General features: G+C 39.7%; 1 protein-coding gene across 1 annotated transcript in view; it reads left to right on the top strand.

Moving 5' to 3' along the window:
• Positions 1-12,473, top strand: part of OTC (ornithine transcarbamylase) — a 53,875-nt gene that overhangs the window by 33,715 nt on the left and 7,687 nt on the right. Inside the window, exons 5-6 of the mRNA XM_041001885.1 lie at positions 5,225-5,378; positions 7,130-7,252. Of these exons, the coding sequence (XP_040857819.1) occupies positions 5,225-5,378; positions 7,130-7,252 (277 nt within the window). The remainder of the gene's footprint in view (positions 1-5,224; positions 5,379-7,129; positions 7,253-12,473) is intronic.

Raw genomic sequence — 12,473 nt, 5'->3', positions numbered from 1 at the left:
ATGTTGTGCTAATGTAAAACTAGAAGAAAATCAGCCTAAACCACTGTATTAGCTGCCTACAAATATTGAGGTTTCAAACAGAAATTTATTCTCTCAAAGTTCTGAAGGTCAGTTTCCAAAATCAGATTATTGGTGATTCTTTCCTTTGAGTCCCGGCATTCCCTGGCATTCCAGAGCATATAACTGCCTCACTCCAAACTCTGCCACTGTCTTCACCTGAGCTGCTTCTGTGTGTATCTCTATATATCCTCTTCTTCTTCTTACAAGGACACCAATCACTGGATTTCAGGCCTATCCTGCTCCAGTAGGAATTCATCTTAATTAATCATATAAGCAAAGATCCGACTTCAACACAAGGGTCATGTTCTTAGTCCCTAGGTGGGATGAATTTGGAGCAGTTGGGGGGAGATGGAGGGACACCACTCAAGAAATTACAACCAAGTATCCACTTTCCCTTGAGACAATATGGAAGGATTTCCAAACACTGTAATTCTGATTCCTCATATAAAAGAAATTATAGAAGGATTCACAGAAAAGGCAAGGTCCTCAAAAGAAGACATAAGCAATTGTGACACAGAAAGGAATGGTTGTAAAAACTGAAATACCATTATTAAGGTCCTTATACCATTGATACTTAAGATCAAAAAGTAAAAATCATTGTTTCTCAGTAAAATGACTTTAAAATAGTGCTACCTAATGAGAAATATGTACCTAATTAGGTACTGATACATTGGTATAGAGGACATCAAGACACCAGCAAGCATGGCAGTTGTATAGCCTTGGATAAATGGTGATAAGCACCAGTCTTCCACACCAGGACTACAATGTATTCTTAGAGGCACTGTTCCATAGTGGATAGAGCAGGTGCTTTGAATCAGGGTCAGGTTTAAGTTCAATTCACAGCTTTACCACATAGTGGCCCTTGTGGTTTGGTCTCGTTGATTCTGAGTCTCAGGTTGCTGAGTTGCAAGATCGATACACTAATTCTCATTCCAGTGAGCTTTATGAAGACAAATGAGCCGGTGCTTGTCAATGATAGGCGTATAGAAAGAAATTCAGATGTCAGTTGAATCAAGTTATACTCTATTTCAATTTCAGTATGAGATCATGAGATCTAATTTAACTCTGGCCATATCTATGATGTAATTTTCTAGACAGCTGACCCAATACTGAACTTCCTACAGCACATTTTGAAGTGAACATCGTCAATTCTAGCATTTTCTATTGATTTTGCTCCAAGCTCTTCAAACTTGAGATCTAACTCTACTCTAAAACAATCCGGCCATTATAGAGCCCTTGATAAGTAAGTGAATATGGCCATTTCATTCAACATCTGTGACTTCTTCCAAAAGCCACCCTTTTGATGAAATCGCATCTTGGTTTGCTGATAGTACTACGTAACTTCTTCATGATTCTTCTAGTAATGTAACTAAAATGATAGTCTTTGTAGAGAGACCAGATATCTGGAATAGTTCATTTCCTGAAGGGAGATTCAGAGAGTTGGCTTTGATCCCTTGATTCATTTGTATATCTCTTCTAAGGCTTTGGCCTGCTTTCATTTTAAAAAATAGAAAATATATATTATAAAGATTATTACAAGATTCTTGAAGGTATCATTACACGTGACCGAGAATTCTTCCCACTGTTTCTCAGTAAGCTACTCAACTACAAATTGGACTTTAGGGTATATGCAGTTTGATTCAAGGCAGGATGGGGTCAAAAAGGAGACTGGATTGAAGAATTCTATGAAAATGCAACTTCTATTTTTCTTCATTTTTGTGACACACTCAGCTTGCTTTAATATTTTAGGGACAGCTTGACCCTTTCTAAGTGTGTCAAGTATGCTGTGTGATTATTCATCCCATCACTATCCTGATTCCACAGTATTTATACTTTCTGAGTATCTGTTCCCCAGAAATAAAGACTGAATCAGGCCTTCCTGGGGCCGTTAGGGGGCTTTGCTTATTGTATTTTTTAATTCTGTTTTTCTTTGATTTATTTGACCTTTGAGATGATTTAGTTAATTACTAAAAAAATATTGTATCTTATGCCAAAGGGGAAAATATCCCAGAATAGCAGAAAATTGAGAATGGGAAGGATCTGTTTGGATCAATCATCCCTTTCCTGTCTCCTCCATGCCACTCCTTCAGACTAGTTATTGAGCTCTGCATAAAAATATCTTCACAGACTAACCCATCTTGTTCTATCTTTCTGTAGTTTGACAGCTCTAAGGATTTAGGCAATATGAGAATTCTCTCTTAAATTGAGTTGAAATTGGTCTTGCTATGACTTACAGTGCTCTGCTTTTTAGTATCTTTATAAACTTGTCAATTTTAATACATTTGAAATTTTCGAAGTATTATGGTCATTTTTCTTATTTATTCTAAAATTGTCCCATATTTACCAAGTGATCTGTGTTCAAGTTGGGTCATTTTGACCTAACTCATTTTATCTTTTCATAATTTCCTCTTGTTCTTTGTTATGGGAAGATGTTCCAGGCTCATTTTGTGTATTTTTTACTAAGATCAACAATTAGCCATTATTCTAGAGAGCCCCAGTTCATTTTTGGTTACTTTCCAAATCATATTTGCAGGAAATTTCTTTTTTAATATATGATTGCTCTATTATAGGAATATTCTTTTTGATAGAAATATTAAGAGATAAAAGTTCTAATAAATCCAATGATAACACCATCATCCAGCAATAATCATGTTAACATTTTATCTCCTGAACTGCCTTTCCATTTAAAGTGCCTTGCCATAACTGCACTTTAACTAAGAAGAAAAAGAAATGATGGATGAAAATAGATTATACCTTAAATTTTTAGTCCAAATTGGTTGACTGAATATTTTAACCTGTTAATTGTTTTTGAAAAGCCATAATGTTGGTTTATTGAATGTCCAGTGCAAGCCGATACGTGTGGAGAACCTGAAATGTAGGTAGTGCAGGTTTTGCAAAAGCTGTTTTGTTACTATTGTTGGCAAATGCCTGAGACTGCCTACAACGCTGCAGGAATCCAGTGGAGGGCAAGAATCCATAGGATCAATGGAGTTGCAAAGAGGCCCTAATGAAAAGTCTTTACAGAATCAGAGTATTTTTAACTTGTCAGCCTTTCATTTGTATATAACATATAATAAAGCTCGAGCAATGTTTAAAGGCAAGGTTTTGAAATTGGTGGAGAGCTATAGAAAACCTAGATTGCTGTTAATGTTCTGGTAGTTCATCTCTGGTTGCAGGGCTGTCAATGTGTGCAGTGAAAAGGTTTGTTTTTCAAGTAATTTTAAGAATCTCTATTAGCCTGGGGGTATAAGAAAGTTAATTTCTCCATGATTTGTAACAACTTTAAGCATGACAGTAAAAACCAGTGTCAATGGCAAAATAATATAAACTGATTAATTAGGCATCTTTGGTATTTTTGTTGCTCTAGTGATTCCAGGATGAAAAAAAACTTGGGAGCTGCATCCTCTGGCACCCAGTATCACTGGACTCCATGTCACATGCAGCCTTTGCGACTGAAAGAGGATTAAGTGACATTTTTTTTGGCCTGTCATGCTCCCTTTTGCTCATGGATGCTTTAATGTTCAAGTGGCATTTTATGCCTGCAGGAATGTTCTCCTGCTTCTTTGTTCGCCACCCTGTTCATTAATCTTATAAAATTACCAAGCATTTTATTTAGCATTTTGCAATATAAAATCGCAAGCACTTCTCTAAGCCACTGATTCTGAGAGTGTGGTCACATAACCAGCAGCACAAGCAGCCTTGGGGAGCTTATTGGAAATGCAAATTCCCAGCCCTCCACCCAGACCCACTGAGTCAGAAACACAATCATTTGTGTTCCAGGAAGCCCTGCTAGTGCCTCTGATGCACGTTCAATTTGGCATTGCTTTAAATATTCACGTATTACTTATACAACCAATAAATCAAATGCGTAGTAAATGAACAAATCTCCTTAACCATTTAAACATTGATTGCAAACTTAATCAAATGCTTTTAAGCACTTAAGTTAATCACAAGACTGGCATTTCTGATTTCCTCCATTGCTATAAATGTTTTACAATGAAAAGAAATGCACATAAAATACCACATTGATTATAGAGATGATTTTTATTTTGAAAACAAAACCAAGCACAAGACTGTTAATATCATAGATTTAACTTTATTTTTTGTTCTTAAATCTCCTTCTATCCTTACACTTAAATGGTTCTGGAATTTACGGTTCTACACACTGCTTGGTTGTCAGGATTTCCAGAAGAGGCTATTTTTACATTATTTATTTATTTCAATTTATTTGAAAAGCAGAGAAGCAAAGATGGAGACAGGTAGAAAGAAATTTTCCACTCACTGGTTCATCCCTGAATGCCTCCAAGGGCGAGTTCAAGGCCAGGCTGAAGGCAGGAGCCTGGAACTCCTTGTAGGTCTCCCATGTGAGTGACAAAGGTCTAACTACTTGAGCCATCACCTGCTGCCTCCCAGCGTGCACATTAACAGGAAGCTGGATTGTAAGTAGAGGAGCCAGGACACTAACCTGCACTCCCATATGGGAAGCAGAGTTATATAACTACTGCACCCAATGTCTTCCCCATAAGAAACTACATTCACACCTTCTCAGAGTTTATGTAACTCTACCATGCTGGAAAGGAAAACTAGTCATTGAAGAAGCTATTCTTATACACATTATGACCTTTTACAAACACAACTTGTTTCATTTAAGAATTTTTGTGGGCCTAGCATGGTAGCTTAGTGGCTAAAGTCCTTACATTGCATGTTCCGGAATCCCAAATGGGCGCCAGTTCTAATCCCAGCTGCTCCTCTTCCCATCCAGCTCCCTGCTTGTGGCCTGCGAAAGCAGTAGAGGATGACCCAAAGCCTTGGGACCCTGCACCCACATGGGAGACCCAGAAAAAGCTCCTGACTCCTGGCTTCAGATTGGCTCAGCTCTGGCCATTGTGGTCATTTGGGGAATGAATCAGTGGATGGAAGATCTCTCTGTTTCTCTTTCTCTCTGTAACTCTGCCTTTCAGATAAAAGTAAAATTAATTTTATTTACTTGCTTCTGTAATGACTACATATTTAGCATTGGCTTTGAAATCTGTCATGTTGACAGGCTGTAATCTAGCAAAACTTGTAATTTATTTACATTTGTTATTATTGCTTAGGATCTTATGTTACAGAGGGGATTGTCAAGCATAATTAACTTAGAGTATCTTTTCTTGGTTTGCCATAGTGTGTTGTCTAGCATGACAGATGCAGTGTTGGCTCGAGTGTATAAACAATCAGATCTGGATATGTTGGCTAAAGAAGCATCCATCCCAGTGGTCAATGGGCTCTCAGATTTGTACCACCCTATCCAGATCCTGGCTGATTACCTTACACTTCAGGTTGGTTTATCTTTTTGCTTTACAAAAGAACAAGACAGATAATTACTTGACAACCTTAACTGCAGCCATTTACTTGTATGATGGCATTGGCTTTTTATTTTCTTATATTATCTTGGCAATGAGTTGTTACATATGTGTGCATACAATATACCTGGGGGAAATGGGAAATTGTTGAAAGACATTAATATCATTCTGTTGTCACCTGTGTTCAGCCCCTTTTAGCTTCTCTCTGTCTCTCCTCGTTCTCTTCACCATTTTGCTTTTGGAGCCATAGTAAACACAGATATTGAAAGAGAATGCTGGAAGACACAGCATGGACAAGCCTTGTGTGGTCTAACATTCAATTCTGTGGCTTGGGAGTAAAGACTATTGGAACTTGTTTTCAATATTCATAATGGCCAATCACAAAACCACTTTGGAAGAGGGGATAGAGTTGAGGCTCAGATCTAGCCACTTTCCTCCAAATCAGGATTTTCTTTGCCACAACCTATCTACATGGTATTGCCACTTGAACTGTAACAATTATAATTACAATTATTGTGTCTATAAAAGACTCAGAGAACATAGAACAAACCAGATAGTCATATTTTCCTCCAAATTTACGTAAGAACACACATTGAAATGTGAGGTTAAACTCAAAATAATGCTATTCCAGATGCTGATAATGGCACCCATGCAGGGGTGAGCCAATAATATCAGATACAAGTGGCTGGCTGTGGGTGTGGGTTTACATGAACATCAGATAATTTAATGCTCTCCCACAGACTTTATCATTGTTAGGATATAAAAGAATTGAGGAACAATGAACTTTGTTACTCATCATAGTATCTTATTCAGAACCTAGTACAATGGTTTTATGTAGGAGATACTCTAAGTAGGATGTCAATGAATAAATAGCAGCTTATTTAAAGCATGGGATTCAAATCAGATAGACAAGGATGTATGTCCTAGCTTAGCTCTGAAGTAGTTCCATGATGTCCAAATTTCTTAGCCTTTCTCCTTTTCATCTTATCTTTATAAACATTTATACATGCTTTAAAAAACACTGCTTAAAAAAAAAGGAAACATTTGTCCATGTGCCCATTATACAGTCTTGTCAAATATTAAAGTGGTGGAGCAATTACTTTAGAATTGTCTTTATAAATAAAATATTTCAGACAGAGCTGAAGGCCATTGTGTAATTCTGCCTGATCCTGTTTTCTCCCACTCTAGAAAGAAATTATCTGAATGTTTGTATTTTAATTCCTAGGCATGTTTTATAGTTTAACTTACACACATGTATATCCATAAATCTTACTGTACTAGTCTTACACTATGTGTAATACAGTATTCTGTATGTATTTCACTTTTATATTGATGGAAACAGCTCAGAGCTGCCACACTATCCTGGTCCAGGTGCATTGTACTTCCTTTCTTATACCACAGAATGTAAACAACGTAACAACAGTGATGTTTGACTCCTTTGCCTAGACATTGATGGTGTTGAATGAATGAGCACAACTAAGGTTAAGATTTGAAATGCATGAAAATCTGAGTCTCTGTGGGATTCATAGAGTAGTTGAAGCTGTTTTTTTTTTTTTGATTCTACATTCATGTCATTGCTCTGTACAATATAAAAATAATCACTTATTCATTCCAACAAAGTATTAAACACTGAGGTGAAGTTCGTTTCCTATATTAACACCCCTAGTAATTGCTGCATCCAGGTGGCATTGCTTTCAATGTAATCTCGCTCACCCTTTGCCTTTTAGGAACACTATGGCTCTCTGAAAGGTCTTACTCTCAGCTGGATTGGGGATGGGAACAATATCCTGCATTCCATCATGATGAGCGCAGCGAAATTTGGAATGCACCTTCAGGCAGCTACTCCAAAGGTACGAAAGCTTTCTGCCTTGAAAATAACCTCCTCTGAAATCAGACCCACATGCAGTCACCCAGTGACAACAGAGCTCTCTGCCATTCAAGGACAGCACAGGTGAGCCTGTGAACTGTGTTCTATTGTCAGCTCTATTAAATAGCTGTCTGGCCTCAGGAGAGTCCAATTTCCCATTCCTACCATAGTAGGTAGCCTTGACCTGTGCCTGTTGTTGTGAGTCTGTGTTAAACATGTCTGAATCATGCCTTTGGATGTCTTAATAGCAGCCATTGTGATGACTGGCATCCTTGTGCAGTATCACCACAACGGCTCAAGAATGCAGTGCATCCGGCTAGCATAGAATTCTCCTTGCAGGGCAAGAATTCTGTTGTTGTTTCTTTTAAATACCACAGTTTGGTGAGAAGAAATGTCAATCCAATGTGCATAGCACTACACTAGCTTAATGTTTCAAAAATTAACTCTAGGGATCTTTGAGCTTTTAGATTTGAGTCTAGTGTGGCTGCGAAAATAACCCGTGCATATTTCCTTGGCGCTAACTCTTGGAATAAAATGTGTAAGAAGCATGACCTTCTTCCACAGACCATATGTATGCCCTTAGTTACACAAGAAACTGCTAATAGGTTTTGCTTCTGAAGACAGGAACTGGCTGTTTCACAAATAAACAGAGGAGGGAGATGTTATTTCCACCACATATCTTTTTATAGAGTTTAATCCCTTAACACGTAGATGCTTTATTTACATAATACTATAAATCAATAAGTACACTACTCTAAAAGGATACCCACCCCCCTGAGATGCTTAAAGATCCAATCTCTCCTGGATTGTTTTCCCCATTATGTTTTTCATTGGTTAGTAAGACCCTATCAAGAGCCATTTGAGGGAAAAATCCCCCCTAAATACAAAACATTTCAGAAATGAAATCTTCATTTGTGGTAGAAGATAGAACTGACCATCTCATTAAGGGCAATTCACAATTCTTACACAGCAGCATGTTTCTGATCAAGCGCATGCTTGCTGTCATCTCCAAAGCCACTGCTGTTCATTGAAAAGCTAAAACAGCCAAAGGCGAATATATGAGACTTGAACATTCCTCCCTGCTCCTGCTTCCTGAGTTTGAGGTGATTATTTGCCAACGATTGGGGACGTGAATTATACACTGTTGACTATATGCTTAATTTCTACAATGAAAAAATACTCAATTCCTTGAGTTTCTTGTGCACTTTCCAAACCCTCACCTGCCAGCAGCAATGTGTTAAGCCAAACACCCTCACAGCACACCCCACAGGGAGGATGTCTGTACAGGTGACTTATTAAGGAACTACTCCCAGGGGAAACTGATAAGGGACCTGGGAAGTAGGTCAGGCAAGGGGGAAAAGTCTGAGCAAAGGTATTGATGGTGAGCAAGCATCCTGAGGGGATCCGGGTGCTCAGCTGGATGATTTGGTCCCCTCATGCATAACCCCACACAAAGGAGCCTGAGGCCGCAGGTGTGCTGGGGGTAGAAGTAATCTCCCAGAATTGTCCCAATCCATTGTGAGGGACATAGGCATTCATTTTTTTTTCTAACCAGTTATCACTTGAGGGCAGCAGAGGAGGTCAGGTGGTAAATATCCTGGAACTTTTGGCAGGAAAAGCAGTCTGGTGTCCATAAGTTACTGAAGAAAAACCACAGGTGCTGAAATAAGGAGGTGAAACCAAACCCTAAACGGGCACCTGACTAGAGCCCTAGCATTGTGTGTGACCTCCTGCCAAAGCAAAATTAAATGCCATCAAATGTTTTTCTCTGGTGTTCTGGATAAATCTATTTGAAACAATGTATCCTGCTCTCTTAGTTTCCCAGGATTGTGGATTGGTCAGCTTGTCACTACCATAATGGAGTATATGAGACAAGCTACTTAGAGAAAGAACTAGATTTTGGCTCATAGTTTTGCAGGTTCACAATCCCTGATCACAGCAGACATTGGTTCAGCTCTCTGATCAAACTAGAAGATGGCTATGACAAAGAGTGTGCAGATCTTATGGGAAGAAGGGAAGCTGAGGGAGTGACTGAGCCCAACCCAGCTTTTCTAACCAACCCTCTCATGACAAGTACCTTCAGAAGGTATGTCCCTAGGGATGTAGGACCTCCTTAGTTGGCCCCCCCAAAATAGAGCTGACTTAAATCTCCACCCTCTTAGTACTCTGTTTGACTTTGGAATCTAATTGCGTGAGTTCGGAAGTCATGCCTTATTCAAACCAGAGCAGGTCACCATAGCAAATCCTTGCAACCTGAGGTATGTACTTAAACCAACTGCTCACTATATAGAAAGGGTGAAGCTATTCTTGCTGAAAATCTAGTTTTTTAAAGATGTATTTGATTTTTATTTGAGCAGCAGAGTTACAGAGAAGAGAAAGAGAGAGATTTCATCCACTGGGTCACTCCCCAAATGGCTGCAGTGACTGGAGCTGAGCTGATCCAAAGCAGGATCCAGGAGCTTCTTCCCAGTCTCCCATGTGGGTGCAGAGGCCCAAGGTCTTGAGCCATCCTTCACTGCTTTCCCAGGCCATTAGCGAAGCACTGGATTGTAGGTGGAGCCTCTGGAACTCAAACCAGTGTCCATATGGAATTCTGGCTCCATGGGCTATGTCACCACACTGGTGTCCCAAAATCTAGTTTTAAAGAAAGGATCTATATTAATAAAATCTATTGTTATATTTAGTTTTCACAGATAGGGCATAAATTAAGAATAATTTTTCCGTGGTATAAGGTGCTCTTGGAAAACCTTTACTCTGTTGAAGAAATGTATGGTTTGAACATTTTATTGTTTGTCAAAGGCATTTTTATTAGCATCAGAGAAAAAAATGTCTAGTATTAGAGAAACTCATTTAAGTGATAAAGAAAAAACAACTAGTTAAATCTTGGTGGGAGCTAGAGTTTTAGAAAATTTTCTGGCAAATCTAATAGCAATTTGTGAGTATTCAGTTGTTAGTAGACCTTTAAAGATACAGCTAGGACAAAGAGTAAACGTAAGAAATATTGAAAAGTTTCCAGGGCTGTAATTAACCTATTTTCCCATCCTTCAACCAAGGATAACTTACGTGTTCAGGAAAAAAAAGTATATAGATATATATAGATATATATAGATATCTGTCCGTAGTCATTAATGTGCTCCATAAACTACCAGTGGTAATGATTCTAACATATTTGTGAGTGAATATTTAGACTGAGGTGGATTTGTTAGTCACCTTTTCATCTGGTTTGAGGATTTATGGAAAGGCCAATGAGTGATTTAGTGTTGAAAGCTGAGATGTGAGTCAAGAATCCCTCTCAGTATTCTAAGTCACGGCTCAGTGCATGCAAGGTTGGGTGATTTTCTAATTTCCAAATTTCTCTGTTGGTTTTCTAAGTACGTATTGATTCCTTCTCAGAGAATCATTGTACTCAGGGAGTAAAACCCCTTCTCTAAAGGGAAGGCTAAATTTTCAAGGCAGGAGGTACCTGGGGTAATATCCAAATCTCTTCACTTGCACGTACCAGGATAACTATTCACAACATTAGTTGCTAAATTAGCAAGTCTTGGTTAATTGCTTTCCTCAAATCCCTAAAAGCAAGACTGCAGAATTCACAGCAATTTGAGGGTAGCTTAGCCGTTAAAGTGTCTGCAGCCATCACCATCACCATCTGTGTAGTTTGTTTTCTCAAGGAGTTTGTACTGAGAAAAGGAACTGTGGCAAACAGTCACATGTAAATAAATACAGTTTCAGAGGAGAAAACGTGGACATGTTTGTCACAGGTTAGCGGTTTCCCAGGAAGTAGATTCAGACAGAGTTCAGCTTGTAGGATGTACACATGACCTTGAAATGGAGGAAGCAGGAGTGGGCAGAGAGAAAAGCCCAGCTGTGATGCAAGTCCTGAAACAGTCTTGGCCAGCTTCTTGGGGGAATGGTCATTCAGACTCGTCCAGAGTTGGACAGAGGGAGTCAGGTTTTCATACTGTCCTGCCAGTCACTGATGAAATGTGGCTTGCCCTGGAAGGGTGTGTGACCTTGACTGAGACAGCTCTCTGCAGCTGAGTAGACCATGTTCTGTTCCCAGCAGCTGCAGGGAACAGTCCTTTCTTCATGATTATTCATGAAGGGGAAATGGGGTGTTGGGGGAGGGGCATATTACCATAATGCCCCCACAGAAAATTAGGGGGGGAACCCGACATAAGAAATGTTAAGAATTCAGGAAAATCAGAAGGATAGAGAAAGGGGAGGGTAATTACGGTGCTGGAATTGACAAAGCTTGCCTACAGAGGGCCTGAAGGTGAGGCTGGCTTCCAGCTTTGAGGAGTTACTCTGCTGAAAATCCCCAGGAGGGGAGAAGGAAGGATGTGTTCAAGGGTGAAAGGCTGTAATGGCAGAAAAGGGCATAATGTATTCAGGGTTGACAAGAAGATTGGCTTTCCTGCAGCAGGATGTTGAGAAGAATTGAAAGGGACAGTAGCAGGGAATGTGGGCGGGGAGGCTTGATTGTGCTTAATCAGCTTTGACGTAAGAAACAAGGAGTAAACATTGAAAGCCTGAGAGGAAGCAATTTTCACTGCTGTATACAGAACAGCTGGAAGAAGGGTGAAGGGAGGCAGTGTGGCTCCTCGGGAAGGCCTACGATGATCCAGGGACTTTAGTTGCCTTCAGAATGTCTGCTTACCCGAAGATGGAACCTGGGTGAGCAAATCAGGCAGCCAGAGCACAAACTTGATGTCTCTGTGGCCCTAAGAATGAGTGCCTCTTGACATATTTTTACTGTCTCCTTGAATTTTCTGTCTTGCCATACGTCACTCTCCTCACTGGATTCTGACTGTACCCTCAGCAAGCCTTCCCGAACCAACACAAATTTGCAGCGAAAACTGTACTTGCATAAATACCAATCCAAATCAAGTGCCCTGTACCCAGGACTCTTGCTGGAAAATGCACAAAAATAAGCTGTGTGTTGGGGAGATTTGTAAGTATTTGACCAGTGGCCAGGGAAGAATCTTCTAGGGCTGGCATGGAGGGGGGCACATTTGAACTAACCTGAGATGGGAAAAAAACCAAAAGGAGTGGTGCTTGAAAAGACTCAGATCGGATCCAATGAGATGGCTCAGGCTAAATCCTCGCCTTGCAAGTGCCAAAATCCCATATGGGCACAAGTTCATGTCCTGGCTGCTCCACTTCCCATCCAGCTCTTCACTTATGGTCCAGGAAAGCAGCGGAGG

Source organism: Ochotona curzoniae, unplaced genomic scaffold (genome assembly GCF_017591425.1).
Source record: "Ochotona curzoniae isolate NIBS_2020 unplaced genomic scaffold, NIBS_Ocur_1.0 contig_1274, whole genome shotgun sequence".
Classification (NCBI taxonomy): domain Eukaryota; kingdom Metazoa; phylum Chordata; class Mammalia; order Lagomorpha; family Ochotonidae; genus Ochotona; species Ochotona curzoniae.
The sequence above is the reverse complement of the archived record's forward strand: the minus strand, read 5'-3'. Positions and strand labels throughout refer to the sequence as shown.